Source organism: Macrobrachium rosenbergii, chromosome 2, assembly GCF_040412425.1.
Source record: "Macrobrachium rosenbergii isolate ZJJX-2024 chromosome 2, ASM4041242v1, whole genome shotgun sequence".
Classification (NCBI taxonomy): domain Eukaryota; kingdom Metazoa; phylum Arthropoda; class Malacostraca; order Decapoda; family Palaemonidae; genus Macrobrachium; species Macrobrachium rosenbergii.
The window spans coordinates 644545-666386 of NC_089742.1; the positions used below are offsets into that span (position 1 = coordinate 644545).

At 37.7% G+C, this 21842-nt stretch overlaps 1 protein-coding gene across 1 annotated transcript; it reads right to left on the reverse strand.

The window, feature by feature from the left end:
* Positions 1 to 19682: 19682 nt before the first annotated feature.
* Positions 19683 to 20156, reverse strand: LOC136849306 (uncharacterized). Its single transcript, XM_067122652.1, has one exon. It carries the CDS (start codon positions 20154 to 20156, stop codon positions 19683 to 19685), a length of 474 nt encoding a protein of 157 aa, XP_066978753.1.
* Positions 20157 to 21842: the final 1686 nt, after the last annotated feature.

The following is a 21842-nucleotide window of genomic DNA, read 5'->3' on the forward strand; positions in this document are numbered from 1 at the left end:
GTTAAAACTAACAAATTTAGAATTATTAATGAGAATGATCTAAAGGAAAGGGTAATTCATCAGAATCACGTGAAGGTAATTAAAGCAGACGCTTGGTCCACTAAAAAGTTAGAAGAAGTATTGAAAGAGAATAGGGAAGAACAAGTAAACAAAAGACAGGCTATGAGTTAAAAAAAAAAAAAAAAGATAAACTTATGCAAAGTGTTAGACTGAAAATATATGTATATAGTATTTATAAAAACTAAAATACCTCATGTATACAGAATATCTGATAAGGATTATTCTTACAGATACAAACATGCGGCTCATCTTAATAATCGTAATACTCCAATTCGTGTCTTCAGACGTTGTCATCCGAAAGGGTGCATTGCTAGAGAAAAGGGGATCTGTGAAATTAATAAAAGATTTAGGAGTCTTGAGTATTGATATTTCTTCAGTGCTTATCAATGAAATGACTTTGAAAGATATTCAAAAAGAACTCAAATCCGTAATATGAAGATAGTGATAACAACAGTGCCCTGCCACTGCTGAAAAGTTAGATAATGACATAGGAAATATACTAAATACAAGGTCCAAAAGATACCTCTTACCTTTTATAAGAACAGCACTAAATCAACTATTTGGAGCCGCAACTGAATCTAATGTAGAAAAAGAAAAGGTTCGAACTGAAAAACTGGAACAGTGGGCAGCAGCAAGAGGTACAGTGATAAATAAAGTAATAACTTCTCAAAACTTAAATGCCCAAGAGATAGAAAAGCTAAAGGTATTCATTACTAAAGTTAACCAGAATGTAACAAAGGAACTAAATATGATAGAAACCCGACATTTTTTTGATAACTTTGTACTAGAGAGTGAAATTATCCTGTAAGAACATAGAGACATGTTAAACGCAGTGTTGTTAGCTTATAAGGGAATGTTAAGCCCAACACTAATCACTTCTAAGGAATTAGAAAATATAGTTAATTTTTATTTGCAGAGGGCATTATACCCTCTATGCAAAAGATGCTCTCATGCACTATAATCTCATAACTACAAAAATAGTACATAATAAGATTATTTTAGTGTTAACATTTAATCAGAAATATACAGATATGCTGATGTCTATACATCCTTTCCAAATATTGATAAAAGAAAATGTAATAATTTCAAATATCAACAACATCCATTCTGCATTAAGAAGAACATGGATAATGATTTCATTTATTACTGATGCCCACTTAAAGGATTGCATAATTTTGAGGGAAAAAGAATGCATTTGTAACCCTGATCACCTTTACGAAACTACTGATGCCTATCCTTGTGTTCAAGAAATAATTGACAACAAAAATCAAGAAAAAGAGTTATGTACGAGTGTATCCAAACACAGATTTGTTTCCATCCTAGTAGAACAGTCATTTTTTGTGTTTTCACTAGATATTGTAACAGCCATAATCAACTGCCATAATCTAAGTATGTAGTTAGTTTCAGAATGTCCATGTTTTTGATAAGGCTTATCAATTAGTTATACTAAACCAGTTATACTCATGAACCTCATATTTTCACTGAGCTAAAATTTAAAAAGCATATCCCGTACATGAACTATTCTAAGAATATCAAAGAGTTTCACTTGTCTCAGTTATAATTAAAACAACTGAATGAGTTACCACTGGTAGATGAGTTTTTCTACTACAAAGAAAAACTTTCACGAATTTTGTCTCTGTTCAGTTTAATCTTAATCTTACTTGTAATTGTGGCATTTGCAATTTTAGTCAAACGTGGTAATTTCAAATATTGAGAAGATTATAAAGAGAATTAAAAGGGCCAAGGAAGAAGAATAGTGTTCTTATTTATAGACATGATTTACTGCCACAATTTTTTATATGTTATTGATTTTATTATATATTCACTATTGCAGTTAACCATTTTACAATGTGATGATTCATTGTGTGTATGAATATTTTTTAAGTAATGATTCATTGTATAATGTATGAATTTTCAGCAATATATTATTGATCTATTATTTTACCATTGTTGCATTAACATGAATTTTTCATTATTTTATATGTGTATTATGATTTGTGTTACATATATTTTACATTATGGGCAATCATATAAATAGTTTGTTTTGTATGTGAATTTACAACTATCCAATTAAACTATATTTTCATTGTCACACTGAGGGCAGTGTGAGATAGCGGGACTGAGTGATGTAATAATATAAAGAAAGATTAAATAAAGAAAGAGAGAGAGAGAGAGAAACAATAAAGAGAGAGAGAAAGAATAAAGAGAGACAGAGAGAGAAAGAATAAAGACAGGAGAGAGAGAGAGAGAGAGAGAGAGAAAGAGAAAGTAGAGAGAGAGAGAGAGAGAGAGAGAGAGAGAGAACAACAATTAAGCCTTGGTTGTTATGCATTACAAGGCTAGATATGTCAAGCAAGCTAAAAAGCAGGAAACCGTCTTACACGAACTCAAAACAGTGAGCGAGTGTATTGCGCCCAAGGCCATAAAACCGATCATAAAATCTTGAACCTGTGCTCCTGTGACTGGAGCTGACCAAACGCCTCGCCAAGAGTTAACGCTTTCAGCCATATCTATAACCCGCTTCAATAGGAGTAAGGCGTTTACATGAAACTCATGAAAGTGGGCTGGACAAAGTGAAGTAGTTCACCATTTCCTCCAATTGAACATTCTAGGATGATTATTTACACTTCTCCTCCTGAGGTATTTCCAATCAAATCCTCTAAGGAGAGATTTTAACAGCACTCCACAACTACTGTCCTTCCCAATCAAGTTGTTCGAGGGGAGGTCTACAGATAGAATCTTCCAGTGAGGTAACTTCAAGGAAATGATGGAAAATAGTACATAAGTAGGTACCAGAGAAGCTAGAAGCCAGAGAAGATTCATTAGAGTCGATAGTCACTAATACGAGAAGACGCAGCACTTCCCCCTAGCTTCCGTGGTCCCAACCAGACTCTGACTGTGGGCTACTCAACCAGATTCGGTCCGCGGGTTACTTAACCATACCCTAACCATGGGCTACTTAACCAGACATAAACTGAACTAAGACTAGCAAGAGTGGTTTTCAAGATAGTCAAACCGTTACCACAATTGTACTTGTGTGTATGTACTAACTTTCATCATTAAAGTAAGAAGTTACCCATTTCGTCTCCATTACACCTTTCTGAGAGATCACTCATTTACAGAGAGTTCTTTCTAAATAATAAACTCTGTAAGCTGCTGATTACGAGGAGACGCTGTGGATGAGTACGTCGCCAACTTAGAAGAAAAACGCAGGTAAGAAGGGAACAATAATATGTCACACAAGTTATGAAAATAAACTTGTGCATGACAATATATATATATATATATATATATATATATATATATATATATATATATATATATATATATATATATATATATATATATATATATATATATATATATATACATATATATATATATATATAGTATATATATATATATATATATATATATATATATATATATATATATATATATATATATATATATATATATATATATATATATATATATATATATTATATATATATATATATATATATATATATATATATATATATATATATATATATATATATATATATATATATATGTATATATATATATATATACACATATATATAATAAAATATATATAAATATATATGTATATAATATATATGTTAACACCCCCTCGAAAACAGATAAAAAATATTCCGTAGGAATAATTAACGCATCGGACTCTGGTCTGGACTGGAAGGCAATGGGATTTCGGACTTACCTTACTCCTGACACTCACTCCCCTTAGGTCCCACACCCCTCTCTTTCACAGTGAGTCTTTGCTGTTTCATTTCACGCATTCTTCCCTCTCTCTCTCTCTTTCTTTTGCCTTTTAAAAGGATTTCTCTCTCTCATAATAGCTGCTCACCTCACGCTTTCCCTTTCTCTTTGCATTCCACATTAAAGAAATGAATGGTTCATAAAAGGAAAACGCAATCTTTCCTATAAAAATAAATTTATTATTTAAAGCAACCCAACAAGTAATGAACAAACAAAGCGAAGATTAAAATGCATCATAAATGAAATTGTCAAGTAAAACATCTAACTCAAGATTTAGTCTCAGTCCAACTAAAATCTGATTATGGCTACGAGCTCAAAATTCAAAAATCCTCACATACTCTTTCTTAGACATTGTAAAGTCTAGTCTCAAATAGTCTACTTCACATAAAAATTAGATACACGCGTTTTGCAAATGTATTCTCTATGATCACACCAACATGATAACATCACGTCCTCTCACATATGTTCTCACTCACACTCACCACCACCATATCTGGTCAAGGAATTACACAATAATACTCTCCCAAAAATATGCAAGTGCAAAACACAATGAAAGTCTAAAATGCATGAGTATATACTGAAAATAGAACACAATAAAATAGAATATTGAAATGGTAAAATGCTACGTCCACTTCCTCTACACAAGTTCAAAATGTCTTTGGAACATGGTGAAAAACATAAGTTCACACTTCACATAGAAAAACGAAGAGTCTGAACTGTACCTTATTCTGCCAATTCTAAGAGATTGCAACACTCAAAGATAATGTCTTCAATGATCTCGCCTAGCTCCGCTAATGAACGATCGAACTAATTTTTGGGCAGAATTAGATTAATAAAATCGATTTCCTAACGCATCGAACTCATACGACATACCAACTCTCAACATATGACAGAGCCAATATCACGGTTCATCAAATTAACTGCAGATGTAACAAAGCATTACAATACAACAATTCTGCGAGTACCCGCTTGCCCCAGTTCCATCTCACACACTCCCATTCATCACATCTATATAACACAGTAATATTAAAGTGCCTATTTTCTGAAATAGTGCCTGCCACCCCATGTTGAGCAGCCTCGCTTCCTAATGGCAAACTAAAACAAAAGCATATGTATAAAATATAACAAATAGAGCTATGCTCAATTAGCAATGTCTACTGAACTGCAGTTTTAAGTACTGCTCTCATGAAGTACTTGCAAAGTCACTGGGGTCATTTTCTTAGAGCCCTTGCAGATTTAGTCTACAAGCACAAATAAGCTTGACTACTCCACAACAAGAATTATCAGTAAAATAGCCACTAGAACTACCAAGATGGATGGCATAAAAATACATTGCTGATACTCGACCAACAACGGATCATTGTCTTCTTCTAACGGAACAGTTATCGCACCCTGTTGAAGGTACTGAACTACATCATGATCATTATGCATATGATGCATGAATATCTTCTCGGAACTGTTGAACAACATACACATATACGAGGTTCAGGACACTACTTCCGCAAGAAGCATCAAACAGCTTGATCCTTTGAAGATTGAAGGACATCGACTTGTTACCTCGGCACAATCGTCGTGAATAGACACGCAGTAAGAGTTCTGGTGTGATCATGTGGTATTCATGTGGAAACCATATAAAGTCACATTCTGTCGGAGTCTGCTCCATGAACTAATGATAATTCACAACCACCCAAAGATACAACTCGCAATTGGAAAACACATTGGTCACACACATACTTCTCCCAACCAAGGTACAACTCTGTCTTATAATCAACTCCTGAATCTTGATATGGATCTCCCAAAATGAACATGGTCTCTAATCCATCCCATGTCACTACTAAGTCTCTAAAAGCACTAGGAAAAGGTCTAATAATAAAACTAAGAAAAGGCTTCATTGTACTGACAGGAACGTATACTATTAACCCCCGATCAGACAATCTCACCCTCAAAACATTATAATATAAATACAAATCTCCTCCTGTGAACAATACTCACCCATGAGATAAGCGGAATTCTTTAGAACATTTTCTAAGTATCCTAAAGGTAATATATCACCATACACACGACCATCTGCTGCAGCAATAATTGCTTTTATCTGCATTTGCACTTCTGTCCTTAGACTAAACTTCCAATGGACATCGCTCCAATCGCAGCAATCACACCAACACCTAAAAGAACTAAAGGTGCTGCTCTTTTACTTCTCCTATTCTCTACTTCATCTAAAATGAACACGAGACAACAAAAAAAAGAAACAACCAAAAAAAATAAGTATTATATACAATATATACAAATATCAACCCATTTATCCCTCTAACTATATACAAATGTTCCATTACATCCCAACTTTCTTTAATTTTGAAATATGAGTTAATTTCTGTCACACCAGTATTTACATCTTTTATTACAAATCTATTCCCTTTGATCTCTACAATCTCAAAAGGTCCATGGAACTTTGACTTAATTTATAATTCGGATCATTCCAACATTCACTTTAACAAACACTCTATCACTCCATAGAAAAGCTACTCCTCGATTACAAGCATTTTCTACCATTGCGCGCGAACTATTCAAGTTCTCATTGATACGGGCAAATCTTTCTCTCGCTGTATTTATCAATCTTAAGTATCTTAATATCGCTCTTTTTAACTCGCTCTTGGTAACAAATCAAAAAGGTCCTTTCAACTTCGTACCCATACAAAGCTTCTGCTGGAGATATCTTAATTGTGTCATTCGTCATAGTATTGATACTATATCGCACTTCATCCAAAGATCTGTCCCAATGTATCGGAACTGCCACCGTCAAGCCGTGAAAGCTTCATTATTTTCCGATTCGCCTCACATAACCTGTTCATTTCTGGTCTATACGGGATTATAGATACTTTCTTTATTCCCAGTAAATTAGCAAGACCGTCTAAAGTCTTATTAATAAACTCCCTACCATTGTCTGTGATCAGACATTCAGGAACACCATATCTACAAATTATCCCCTTAAAGAACGCTATAGCAACTTCCTCAGCTGACTTGTATTTCAGTGGAAAATCTCACAAACGAGTTAACTCGTCAACAACCACTATGCTCGAAAAGTACTAAGCAGATTCTGAGAAGTTACTCAGAATATCCATATGCAATTTCTGAAATGGCCTATTTAGTATGGATATGCAACCAAACGACACGACACCATCGTCGCCGCTTATTCGCACAAACAGCGCAATCACAAAGGCCTCCACTGCGGAAAAACATATTTTCCAAAAGAACATTGACCTGACGTTTTCATATCGTCTTGTCCATTAATTCCAAATGAGGAGAACCAAATTTACAATGTACAATGTCTATGAACTTGTGGTACTAGACTCTGGCAATCCATGATTTGTGTAATTTCACCTCGCTTAGACTACTGTAAATTATACTTAACTTTCCTAACTAATAAATTATTCTCCAACCTAGTCCAGAAAAAGGCAACTTATACCCTTCTTGGTGAAATTCTGAGAAATGCCTTAGCATCTGATAGAATTTATCTTCATCTTGCTTCTTCTAAGCAAAGGTATGTCCCAAGTGATATTTTCACCAGTAACATAACACAACGTTTCTCAACATCACGAACAACAATCTTTTCCGAGACCGCCGACTCACTATTTCTCCCCGGAAGTATGCACTGTAGGAACGTATGTCCTCTACATGCGATATCTCAGACTACTTAAGTATCCGAGACATTAGACACCAAATGTCTAATTGTCTTCTCACAGATTCGGTCTGTACCCTCATCCTCAACTGGAAAAATATCTGCTCAATGCATCTGGTAACCACATTATGCTTAATTCTTCAATGTATTTGAGGCTTGCATCAAAATCTCTCAATGTCAAAAACCAACGTGCCTCTCTTGGTCGATAAATTTGGCTTATTAAAGCTCAAGCAACGGTTGATGATCAAAAATCTCAACTTTATTTCCCAACAACAACATCTTGAAATGAACAAGGCTAGAGACGATCAAGAAAGCCTCCTTGTCCACAACTGACATCAGCCTTTCATTACTACCACGCGTTTTGAACTTGTGCCATAAAAGCAATTGGGTGTAATTTTCCTCAAATTTCTGGTGCATCAAACACGACTCATACCTTTCCTGACTCACAGTCACCATGAACGGTTGACTAAAAACTAACTCAAAACAGGTGTGGTTCATCAGCATTCTTAAGCTCAAAAGCTAATTGGGTTGACTGTCACTCCAAAACAAATTTAACGTCTTCCTGTACAGATCTGTCAATGGAGACGCTATTGTAGAAAAATTCCGCACAAATGGCGAAAGAAACCTGACATACCTAGGAAAGAACGAATCTGCTTCGGTTTTGGGAACTGAAAACTCCTGATAGCTTTGACTTTGTCATCATTCACCTGACTCCTTCTTTAGAGATAACATGACCAAATAAACATTTTTCTTCAGAAACTCACATGAAGCCAATTTGACTTCTTTAATCCAGCGAACCTTAATCACTTGAGGACTTCTTTAACACCTTTAGATGTTCTTTGATTGTATCTGGCATATGAGAATGTCATCCATGTACACAAACACCGACTTCTTCCTAATAAACCGTGAAGTACTGTGTTAACCAGTCTAGTAACAGCACAGGACCCTTTAACTAAAAGGCATCCTATTAAACTCGTAATGTCCCTTTGGTACAGAAAATGCTGTAAATTTACGACTATTCTCGCTAGGAGAAATTGCAAAATCCTGCATACATCTATAGACGAATATATATTCTGCCACCGATCTCAACAACAAATCAGCAAACAAGCCACTGGGTATCTATCTGGCATGTCTTCTGTTCAAATTACGAAAGTCTACGCTAAACTCTGATGCTACTCGCTCTTTCTTGGAACAGCTAGTAAAGGAAAGTTAAAAAGAGCTTTGCCTAATACTCCTTCCGATTCACTCCTGAACTTCCTTTTCTACTTCTTTTTCTGATCTTAAAAGGAATTCGATACGCTGGAATATATATGGGATTTGTAATTTTCTCTAGAAAAAACGATTGAATGTTCTAAAACATCCGTAACTCCTAATTTATCTCCCTTCAAAGCAATAATATCTAAATATTCTTTCAACACTTTCTCTACTTTATCTGAATACTCGGAATAATCAGCTTTAGCCAAATGTTCGTGAAGAACTTGACTTCTGAATTGTAGCTCGCTGGGAAACATGTTACTGTTCCACAAAAACTCACTATGTTATGTTCTTCCTTAAACTCTTCAAAATCACCACGTGGCACTTTGTGATATTTTTTCACTGAGTCTTGATGGCTTACTAATTCTACTGTAGTTACGCCTTAATTGAAACTTCATTTACTGGACACCGCACTCACAACGCTTTGAATTTCTCGGTTCCTCAACAACGCATACTTGAGAAGGAAACTTTTTCTCTTTCACCGACACTTTAATCAGTGTAGAATCCTTTTCGCGGGCAATTCAATATCTTCTAACAAAACTTTGAAAGGAAGCTCTATGAATGTCTTCATTCTCTAATGAATGTGTTACATTGTCTCAGACTGCGTCTTGGTTTCTCACAAGTTTTTTCCATGTGTATATATGGAACAAACAACCTGGCTCACCTATTGTAATCCCCGACCCCGTAAGAATATTGGATGTTATGTCGCATACAAGAAGGGCGTCCTAGCAAACCATTTCACCTACTACATCCTTCTATGACCAAAAATGGTTCTACTATTGTCTTTCCGCCATACAAAGCGTAAGATGACGAACCTAAAGATAATTCAATTTCCTCTCCTGTACATCACACACTGTCTCATTAGTAGGGACTAATTTACACTCTGGAAATTTCGAGTGAAACAATCAGCATCTATTAGGTTAACTGGAGCTACCAGAATCAATGAAGATAGAAATTTCACCATTAGAAAATCCACGCATAATCGTCTATAGGTTCTGGTGTGATTCTAAGACCTGATTGCTCATTATCCTGTGTCCGTCTTCGAACTTATCTTGTGAAAATTCTGATGTTCGTTTGTGTACCTAGAACTTAAAATCATGGGAAATTCTTCTGTCATATCTATTAAAACTACCTCGTGTTTTCCCTGAATATTCTCTCTCTTCTTTGTGGTTGGGCAAAATCTCCACCTATGTCTGAAGATTTGTAAGCTGAACAATATCTCACTCTGCAATTTGACTTGTTATGTCCTATTTTATCACAATTAAAACAACGAATAAGTTGTTACTGATCTCTGGAGTTTTCTTCGATTCCACCCGCACACATGATTTCACCCTGCATCGTTTCCTAGATTTGAGGAATTTTGCATTACTCTGTGGTTTTGAAACTGTTGCTGAAATTTTAGCACTCTCCTTCACAAAAAAACTACTGTCCAGCGTCGGGAATTTTGATAGATTTTTGTTAATCGTGCAAACAAAAGGATTCATCTGTGTCCTGATCAATTCTTTTATCAAAACTATCTGTAATTATATCTGGGACTGACGTTAAAAAGGCAGGCAAAGTGTGTCAGTTTTTCAAAATTATCTATGAGATATTATTTCCATTTACCCATGGAGAGTTTATCATAGATTTCTTTAACTCACCTACTGCATCAAATAAACGAGCACTGTACGCTATTAATAAATCATTACCTTTTAGCCTTGATCAGCCGTAGGCTCCGAATCACGACTGGGCGTCAACGCAACATACCACGCACGCAAAAATTCCTGGAAGTTCTTTCCAAGTTTGCACTTTCTGAACCCGAAACCTCGTGCTCGTTCTCCAATGTCTCTTTGTCTAGATCCAAGAGCCTTTGCTTCTCTCAAAGCATCAGCGCCACCGCGTAATCTTCCTAGAATTCAGATAATTATCTACTGATTCAATAAATGTCTCTACATTCTGTGTTAATTTCATCAATCCAGCCCTTAAAATTTGTAATGCTCAGACAATTCGTGAGCCTGTGACTCACAATTGACTGCAACGTCCCTGCGTCTGAGTCCATTTTGTGGAAATATTTACTTTCCCGATCTTAAACATAAAATGAAACGAAAGAAAACAAGAGAAAGGCGAAAGTTAGCCCTCTCCTAAAAGAAGAACAGAAAACTTGTTACTTATCACTCTGCTAACAGAAAACGGAGCTCTGTGCAACTTGTGACGTCACCATCTCGGACGACAAAAAGACGATGATTTTGTAAAATCATCACATGCTTAATTAACTCACAATTGCCACTAATCACACTTCTTTGGGTATTTCCTTAACCCCAGGTTACTCTATATATCATCCAGGTCTATTTCCACAATTCCCCACTCCCGAATACTCGAATAGGAACAAAAAAAAAAAAAAATCACCGTGTTAAACACGTAATCTCGACACGCTTATCACACCCGATCTTTTAAGACTGGTTTCTCATTTCTGCCCGGGGCCAGTCTGTGCCTTGGGCATCAACATTACCAATTAGTCTATTTTAAAAAAAATCGAATTAAGGCTTCCACGCTGCTATCCTATTCTAAACCATCTAACTTTCCCCGCTCCTATTATTTTACTTTCACGCTGCCACCAATCTCTACCTGTTACCCCCTTGGAACAGATAAAAATATTCCAGGAATACTCCGTGAACGCATCGACTTGGTCTGGACTGAAGGCAATGTGGATTTGACCCTTACCTTTACCCTGACACTCACTCCCTTAGGTCCCACACCCTCTTCAACAGCGAGTCTTTTGCCGTTTACTTCAATGATTCTTCCTCTCTCTCTCTTCTTTCGCCTCACAAGGATTTCTCTCTCTCTCTCACACAGCGTTCACCTCACGCCTTCCCTTTCTCTTGTATTCCACATTAAAGAAATGAAATGGGTCATATAAGGAAAACGCAATCTTTCCTATAAAAATAGATTTATTATTTAAAGCAACCCAACAAGTAATGAACAAACAAAGCGAAGATTAAAATGCATCATAAATGAAATTGTCAAGTAAAAAACATCTAACTCAAGATTTAGTCTCAGTCCAACTAAAAATCTGATTATGGCTAATTAGTGCAGCAGATTGCTGTAAAAATCGTTCAGATAGTGAAACAAGCATGAAATTTGGCACAAACATTCCTAAGACTACGCTCTCTTAGAAAAGGGCGCTGGCCACCTGAAAATCCAAGATGGCGGCTATTTTTCAAAATGGCTGCCATCTATGTTGAGATTCACTGGTTTGGGAGCATCTATTGGATGGAATATGCCGTTTTTTTTTTTTTTAAACCTCGACTTTTAGGTTATAAAATGTTCCATACCACACATTTTATTGAAAACTTACTAAATGAATTGTAACCAAGATGGCGCATAAAATGGTTGCCATAAAGTTTTTTTTCTATCCACAGCGCTAGCAGACATAGAGACCAACTGTTTTTATTTAATGGTATATTCATGTGATCAGACAGTTTAACTAATATGCTATTTCAACTGAAATAGTAATGGTATGGTCACATACAACATTGTGTCTAAGACTGTAACCATAAAAGAAAAGAAGAGAACACGGACTAAACGTTAAATCCAATCTATGGCTAGGTCTCTCAACCTACACCTTTGAAAAATTCGAGGATAAGAAGGTAGGCATAGCATGACACGTTGGATGCCTGCTTTAGATTATCACTTAAAGAGGAGGGCATTTATCTAGACTTCACATTTGCAAGTGCACAGAGCTGTGCAGGAAGACCCAGCTTGTAGCACTTGCACCTTTCCCGACAGCCTGCTTTGCATCCACATTTGGTAAGCTGTTGGCACTCTTGGCTGGCGGGCGAGCTGGTTGTCCAAAGGACTTACATGCTGTCAGACTTTTGCCATCCCCACTCAGCAGGGTTTCTCTGGCTGTGGCTGACACTGGTGGCTCTGCTCTACACACAACCAGCCTGGTACGCAGCACGCTTGGTGTGTTGGAGGAGCTCCTGGTTGGTGGAATGGCCTCATATGCTCCCTTTGTTTTCTGGCAAACATATCAAGTCTAGCCTCATCCACAGTGCCAGCAGTGCTGATCTTTCATACATAAGTATGACAAACTCTCCAGGACCTTCAGGTCACTCTCTTCCACTCTGAGAGTGGTAGTGACTCAGTTTGGAGAACACAGTGGAGGCCTCTGGAGATAAACGATGTCTCAAGGGCGGTCTTCTTGCCCTTTGCTCCGGGAAGGCTGACACTGTATCACAGCCTGTGAATCCTGATGGAAGAAGAGCATGCCATTCACCTTCTCCTGGCCCAGAGTTGCACAGGTCATGCATTGCAATCCAGCGCAGGCTCTGCCTGGCCAAATGCCACCATAGCTTCTCTAGCCCTAGATTGTGGAGAGTGGAGAAAGCACTGACTGCAACGACAAGAACATCTGTGTCATTTGCTTTAACCGTGATGGTCTTGGCTCCATGTTCTGTCGCATATTTGGCATGGAGAAAGATGTGGGTGTCAGCTTCCTCATGAGAGCACTTTTCCAGTCCCTGAAGACTAGCCTCATGAGTGCTGAGGACAGCAGACCCTTTCGTGGCAATGACAACATTTGTGGCAGTGACATCTGGGGCAACTTTGTCTGCCAGAACTGGAACAACTCTGTCTTGTTGGCATCGTGGTCTTAGGAAATTGCGCCAGTTGGATGGAATTGTGTTCTTGTCTGTCACCTTGCGCCTTCCCTCCTTGACCACGTTGGAGCCTGGTCTCAGCTTTGAGGCTGGATGTATTGTATACATCAAATACAAGATGTGGATGATGTGTACTTGCTGCTATAGGATTGTATCATGTGCAAGAAGTCGCAAAGTGCATAGCCCCAAAGGTCTTTCCTTTCTTTTTGGTAGGCATGGACCAAAGCTGATCCATCTACAATGAGGACATCAGTCTTTGGTTCTTTGTCTTCTAGTGTAACATGACTCTCCAGGACCGAGGTCAGCTGAGACTTCTGACATGTGTATAGCCTCCTTGGTGGGGTGCTGAAATATGGTGATGCTAGTTCCATGGAAGGAGGTAGTGGCAGAAGTTGCAGATGGTGTTGTGGTCGATGTTGTCCATCACTGCAGTGGTGAACAACCCTTTGCAGTACTGGGGACAGACCACACCCTCCTCCACATATTTGCTAACTGTGGCATTCCTAACTGTGCAGAGACCTCCAGTACCTGTCATAAGAGATACTGAGGCCATACTGATGTAGCATTTCAAATCCAGGTTTCTCTCTTCCTGGGTTTTGGCATGACTGAGAGTCCCATGTAGACTGGGAATGGTGTTTCTCTGTCTTGGAGTGTCTATGAGTTGTTGCTCCTCTTTGTATCGGGAGTAGCAGTTGAACTGGTATGAGGCTGTGCAATGGCCTGGGTCTGACTCTTGATGCTCCAAATCGTGTGTAACTGTGACTTGATGTCAGCCCCATGCTCAACCATCACAAACTGGAGCAGGAGAGGAGGCACAGAATTTCGCACAAGCCTCAGAAAATGTGCCATCAAACCGGTGACTGGATGATCAAGATAGACTTTCTGAGAATATTTGCTGCTTTAGCAATGATAACTGCCTCTGAAAGATCAGATGATTGAGCAAGTGCTTTTCCCACATCCTTTGAAATGCAAGTAATACATCTCTGTTGATTTATGAGCCTCAAGTTCTGAATTTCTGCCAGAAGTTTGTCTTTGAGTCTCGTGGAATTTACACTTGGTGACTCTACACCTAATTGTTCCAGACGTTGCTGGTAGAGGTGGCAACATCTGCCAGCCGAAATGTGACTGGATCATCTGAACAAAGGTGTTTTCAACAATGTATGTCATCAGTTCCTGACAGAACTAGTGGATACACATCTGATTCTGACTCAGTGCTACCTTGGTCTTTCTCAAGGCTCCTCAGGTAGGATCTTTTCTGTTGTAGAGGCACAAAAGACAGGCATGGTGTGATACTTAAACTCCTGTGCAATGATCCCCACCAGTCAACTTAGCAAGGAGCTTACATCACTAAGCATCTCTGCATTCACGCAATTTCAAGTCAAGGCCCTTAGTACTAGCCTGTCTGAGATCAGATGCAGGTGCCACTTTCTCACAGAAAATGCAAACTTCATTGTCATGACTGGTTCAAGGCAGTTTTGCACGACTAGTCTCAGTGTTGCTGGTCTGGTCATTGATTGTCGCTTTCTTGCACGGTCCAGTTTAGTGTTGTTAAACAAATGCTTATTAGTCTACATGGTATTTGCTGCATTTTTCCGGAGAGTGGCCTCTATGCTATCACCTTCATCCAGCCTTGCTGGATCCATTATCAGTGCATTTCATTAATTTCACTGAACATGGGAATGTTCCTGCCAGCATTATGTACCCATCATGGTCTAGGACATGATGACTCTGAGGTGATGTCAAGTGCTCACCTCTTTGTCCTTCTGACAAAGACAACACAAACTCCAGTTTGTTTTTCTACTGCTCAATATTTTACCACCTTAAACAAAGCACACATTCCTGTATGGGATTCAACTAGGTTCGGTCTCCCTACACCTAGCCCGATCATTCATCCAGTGCCATTGAAGTCCCGTGTGATCTGTACACCATCCGGGTAAGTACATGAACCATCATGTACAGCCCCCATACCCTTGGCTCGGCTCTCCCGCGCTGGCACATCCTGTCTATTCAGGTGCGGCTATCTAACTATAGCTGGTCTGGGGCTGTTAGAAAGCATTTGGGACACTAAACTAAACTATACTACAACTACTAGTCTAAGACTGTGATTAGTGCTGGATTAGTTGGCACTGAACCCCATGCTGAGTTACACAGCAGTGATGTCACCAGTGTGCCCTGGTTGTGTGCAGACATACACTCTTTACATTTATTAATTTTCCTTCAAACTGATGAGTTATTCGAAAGAGATGGCCTCATTAGGATCTAAAACCACAGAACCAAGATCCATGCTTAAAATCCATAATTGTTGAACGGGCATTATTTCTCATTATAATTATTGTTTCTACCTTTCTGCAGCCATATAGCCCCCATATTTAAAGGTAAACTGTACTGGGAAGCTACAGAAACATAATATTCACAAGAAATAGTATGGAAGAGCTTTACTCATATTGCTAGAAGCAACACATGCTACTCTAGTGAAAAAATTAGCCAAAATTCAATGATACTGGCCGCCATCTTGGAATTTGGCCGCCATATTAAATTTTATGTGGCCAGCGCCCTTTTCTGATAGAGGAACTTTAAAGAGCACTTGTGCAAAATTTCATGCTTGTTTCACTATCTGAACGATTCTCATGAAATATGCACTATCTTGCTGCACTCAAATAGCCTGCAAATTCAAAAACTCACATACTCTATCTTAGACATTGTAAAGTCTAGTCTCAAAAAGTCTACCACATAAGAAATTAGATACATTGCAAGGGTTTTGCAAATGTATTCTCTATGATCACACCAACATGATAACATCATGTCCCTCACATGTTCTCACCACACCACCACCACCAACATCTGTCAAAGGAATTACACAAATAATACTCTCCCAAAATATGCAAGTAAAACATAATAATGAAAAGTCTAAAATGCATGAGTATATACTGGAAAAATAGAACACAATAAAATAGAATATTGAAATGGTAAAAGGCTACGTCCACTTCCCACACAAGTTCAAAAATGTCTTGAAACATGGTAAAAAACATAAGTTCACACTTCACACAGAAAAACGAAGAGTCTGAACTGTACCTTATTTTCCTATCAATTCTAAGAGATTGCTACACTCAAAGATAATGTTCGACGACCTCGCTCTAGCTCCGCTTAATGAACGATCGAACTAATTTCTTTGGGCAGAATTAGACACGTAACTGATTTCAACGTACGAACTCATGTACACATGGCCTAGCTCGGTCATATGACATAGCCAACATCAAGTGTGTTCATCAAATTAACTGCAGATGTAACGAAGTACTGGAATACAAACATTCTGGGTAAGTGACGGGTTGCCCCAGTTCCATCTCACAGCTAACTCCCTTCATCACATCTATATAACACAGTAATACAGTTACTGTATTTTCTGAAATGTTTATATATATATATATATATATATATATATATATATATATATATATATATATATATATATATATATATATATATATATATAAAGTCAAATGCTACGAAGTTTGAATACAGAAGACAAGATCAATTACCAATTAAGAAAGCTCAGAAAAAATGTTTCGATTAATGAAAAAGAACATAACGAGTTGTTTGTAAGTGGGTCTTCACCATCAATATTGTACGGGCTACCAAAAATTCATAAAAATGGAAAATGAAATACGATTAAGACCTATTCTGTCTGCCTTAAAGCACTCATCCTATAACCACTGAAATTTCTCAAATCAGTTTTCTACAACCATTGACAGAAAATCAGTATACATTGAAAACACGTATGAGTTCAAGAACATCATCAGTTCCTATGAAATAATTCGAAGGTGCAGTGCTAGCATGCTTTGACGTTATCTCCCTATTCACAAACGTTCCTATCAAAGAAACAGTCGATATAGTTTTAAACTCTATTTACAGTAACAGTGAACAAGTGAGAAATATTTCAAAGAATGTCATTAAAAGCAATTCTTAACTTATGCATAACTACTTTTTACTCAATAATTTGCAATACAAACAATTTGAAGGTTTCGCCATGAGATCTCCACTTTCAGCCCAATGGCCAACATATTTCTGTGTTTTCATGAAAAAAGATGGCTTGATGATTGTCCCCTAGAGTTTAAACCAATCATTTATCACAGGTATGTTGACGACATATTTTTGGTTTTCAGGCATCTGAGTCACGTCCAGCAGTTCCATGATTACTTAAATAGTAAACACCCTTGTATTCAGTTTACCGTGGAACGTGAAGAAAACAATATTCTTAACTTTTTAGATGCAAGCATTACCAAAACTACCGTCAACAGTAAGTCACTTTTTATGTCTTAGTATTCAGAAAGTCCACTTACCGGTCTTGGAATCATCAAAGGGCAACATTCTTTAACTTTAAAATAAATAGCATAATACTTTAATACATAAAGCATATTCTCTTTGCAGCTCCTGGCAGTCATTTGACTCAAAAGTAAAATTTCTTTTAAACTATTTCAAAAATAATGCTTATCCTAGTAACATAATATATAAAGAAATAAACAAAGTTCCTAAATAAATCTCTTGGTATAAGTAGCAAAATAGATATACCAAGGGTTGATAAACTGACTATGTATTTTAAATTACCATATGTAAGGGATCCATGTTCTAAAATACGTTGCAAGACAACTAAAAATGTTTAAAGGGCCCCATACATGTTCAAAAGAATAAAATTTTGCAGATCAAAATTTTTTGATATCAAAATTTTTATGCAAAATTTGAGTGTGTGTAGGACGTTTTGATGTCAAAAAAAGATTTGAAGCAAAATTTTGATTGATCAAATCCGTTTGATATTTTTTTTTGACGACCGTCAAATTTCTTGATGCGTGTGGCCCCGTCAAAATTTTGATCAAACTTCGTGAAGAAGGAGGCCGAAAAGAAATCTCTCTTGATTGAAGTTTTAGGAGTGTATCAGACCTCGCTGGCCTTGTGGAGAATTAAGTCGATGATTATAGCAATCGTGCTAAGCAGAGCCGAAGCCTATGACATTCTACTGCAGAAATATCGTGAGCATTTTACTTCCGCCACATTAGAAGATTCAAGAAAATAAATACCCAGAACAAATTTTCGCAATGAACTTTGAAAATGGACAAAAGTGGCAAATCAGGTGCCGGAACTGAAGACCTGTGCGAGGCATGGGCGTGGTTCATGGAGGCTATGATGTTCTTGAGAGACCAGGAGACTCCTGCCAAGTCGAGAAGCACCTTGTCCAATAGCGATGATAACGACACAAGCGATAAACAAGGAACAATTCAGGGTTAGCTTATGATATGTTTTCTTTGGACACTAGGACTTATTCTAGTAATATTGCAAACATTTACTAACACAACATATTTTCTTCAGTGAAATGATATCTTTTAGCCTAATTTTTAGAGATGTCAAAGTTCATATTTGCCAATGCAGCTAATATCATGAAAGATATTATGTTAATTTATGCAAAATTTTACACTCTCACGTGAAGTAGTATAGATTATATGAAGCGTAAATATCCAATGTATAAATTTAGCAAATGCAATAATTTAACACAATATTGACTAGGCTATCGAGTGTGTTTATATTTGGGATGATAATTATTTTTAGTGTGGTAAAATCCCATTTTTTACAGTTACCTTATCTTTTACACACCAATATTACACTGTTTGGAAAGGGGAAAAAAACCACAATATATTTACACTATATTTAATAAAGTATTGTTGATAAATCATGTGTTTAGACTATTTATATTTTTGCTAAGTATAACTACTTACTAATCACCTCGATAACCGATACATCGATAAAGAAAACCCTTATTGTAGATAACCTATAATTATAATAGAAAAACTATATTAAATAAATGCATACGGTCTGGCCGGCGACTTCATTTTGCGTTCCCTGAATTTGTGAGAGTCCAGCGTATCGAGCACGCACTAGCTGGCCAGAGTCAGTCCGTACAATTCTGTTTGCACGAAATCATTACGCAATTTTGGCATCTTGCCAAGGAACACGTCCTTCTCTGCAGAAGTATTGGCGGTAAGAATCTCGCACACCGCGTACTACTTCTCCAATGTGTCTACTTCTACACATCTCCAGACCTTCCAGCTGATGTTGACCTTCTCGCCAGTCCCCCGGTTGTACATTGTAATTTGCATCTTCCCAGTCCACATTTCCACCCCTCAAGTAGCGTTTTGATTTCTTGCGGAGGAAATTGTGCAGATAACAGCATGCTAGCGTTATCGTCGTGGCTTTTTCAGGTTCCAGCTGTATAGTGTTTCGAATTACACCAAACCTATGACAAGTATACCAAAAGCATTTTCTGATACGCGCCTCGCCCTGCTCAAGCGATAATTGAACACTCGCTGGTCATGATCTAACTTGCCTCCGTACGGTTTCAGAAGATTTTCTGACATTGCAAAGGCATCATCAGCGACGAAAACGTACGGCATGTTTCTTCCGTTATGAACGATGGGCTCTGGTTCTGGGAGGTTCAAAGCGGCTTCTTCAAGGCATCGGCCGAATTCAGTTACAGATATTACTCCTCCATCGGAAACGCGCCCATTTACGCCTACGTCTGCCATAATGAATTCATAATTAGCATTGATGACACCCATGAGTATGATGCTGAAGAACTTTTTATAGTTGAAGTAGAATGATCCAGACTTGACTGGTTTTTTTATCGGGATGTGCTTTCCGTCTATAGCACCTAAACAGTTAGGAAAATGCCAGGCCGACTTGAAGGCGTCACTCGTCATAATCCATTCTTCTGGTATTTTTGGCATCTGAAAAAGAAATTAAGGGTTGTTACTGAAAACTGACAATAATTGTGATTTCACTACCAAATGGCGTTTAAGCAAATGAAACTGAATTTTAATAATTTTTGGGGGATACGTTGGGAATTAGGGATTTTGGGTGGGAGAGGTCAGGGATGGTCTCATGGGGGGGTTACCCCCAATGTTGGTTGGATAGCTGTCAGTCGGTCACAAATTTGGTAATCAGTCGGTCCAAAAATTCATAAAATTGCGCGTTTTTTAATAAATTATTTAATTTTTAAAAATAAAATTTATATTTTTTAAAAAAAGTGTGATATCAAAAAAATATTTTGACCAACTCCACAAATTTTTTGCCCAAGTTAGTCCAAAAATTCATGAAATCCTGCATTTTTTCCTAAAATCAAATAAGTTTCTTCAAAAAAAGTCCAATTTTTGGACCAACTATTATGAAATTTTGGACCAAGTGAGACTTGGTCAAAATATTTATACTAGTTGGTCCTGCATGTATATCCTGAGTATGCACTTAATTAGTTATCACCCACGCCGACGATAGTCGTGGCGTGGATAATGTTTTTGTCGTCTCTGTATGTCTGGGTGTCTGTCTGGATGTCTGTTCGCGGCATAACTCAAGAAATATTGAGCCAATCAAGTTCAAACTTTACACAGTGGTAGGACTTGGGAAGTTCTGGAAATGTCTGTAAATTCAGGTCATGAGGCCAAAGGTCAAGGTCACAGAAGGACAAAGTGTAGAAAAACGTTATATGATAGGGTGGCTATGAGGTGTGGATTTGTACTTGCAAGAGTAATTTTTTCTATTTTAATTTTTTTTTTATTCTGTTCCAGGATGGAGATGACTCAGGAGATGGTACTAAAGAAAGAGAAAGCGAGAACTGTGAGGGGTCACTTCCAGCGATTACACGCCCACTGACCATGCCGAAGAAGCAGCCATCCTCCAGTCCGTCCGTATCTCTCGGCAGAAAACGCAAGCCAGTCACGGAAGCCGAGAAAGCGGAACTCCTGTCATTGGCAAAAGCACGGTTAACTGAGCCGGAGGACCGGTACCTGAGCCAAGCAAAGACATGGGCGCATGAACTGAAATGTTTGGATGCCACACAAGAGCTGTTTGCGAAGAAAGCCATAAACGACATATTGTTTGAAGCTCGATGCGGCACGCTGCACAGAAATTCGGTGCAAATCAATGGCAATACCACAACCCCATCCAGCAGTCGATGCAGTACCCCATGTGTCTCTGTTGGTCACTACCAAGTTCAGTCTGACTCTGCACCTTCTTTCATGAACAATTACCAGGGCGGACATTTCTCGCAAGTGGCAAGTGGCAACTGAATCCCCTAATATCGGAAGCAACCTGTCCGAGTATTTTGGTAACTTCAGTCCTACCGATTGACGCTTACAAGTGTTGGACTGTCAAGATTGATATATCTTGTTCATGTACAAGTTTAACAGATAGTACGTGTTCTCAGTTGATTTTCATTTTCATTGCTTTGGTATAATAATAAAGTTTCACAAACAGTACATGCTTTTAAGTTATTTACGACCTTACTTACCTTTATTAGTTGGCTGACGCTTCAGACAAAGGATGATGGCCTCGCAGGTATCAATAACCAACTTTCCAATCGCTTGCGGAGATCTTGCTGTCAGAAATTTCAA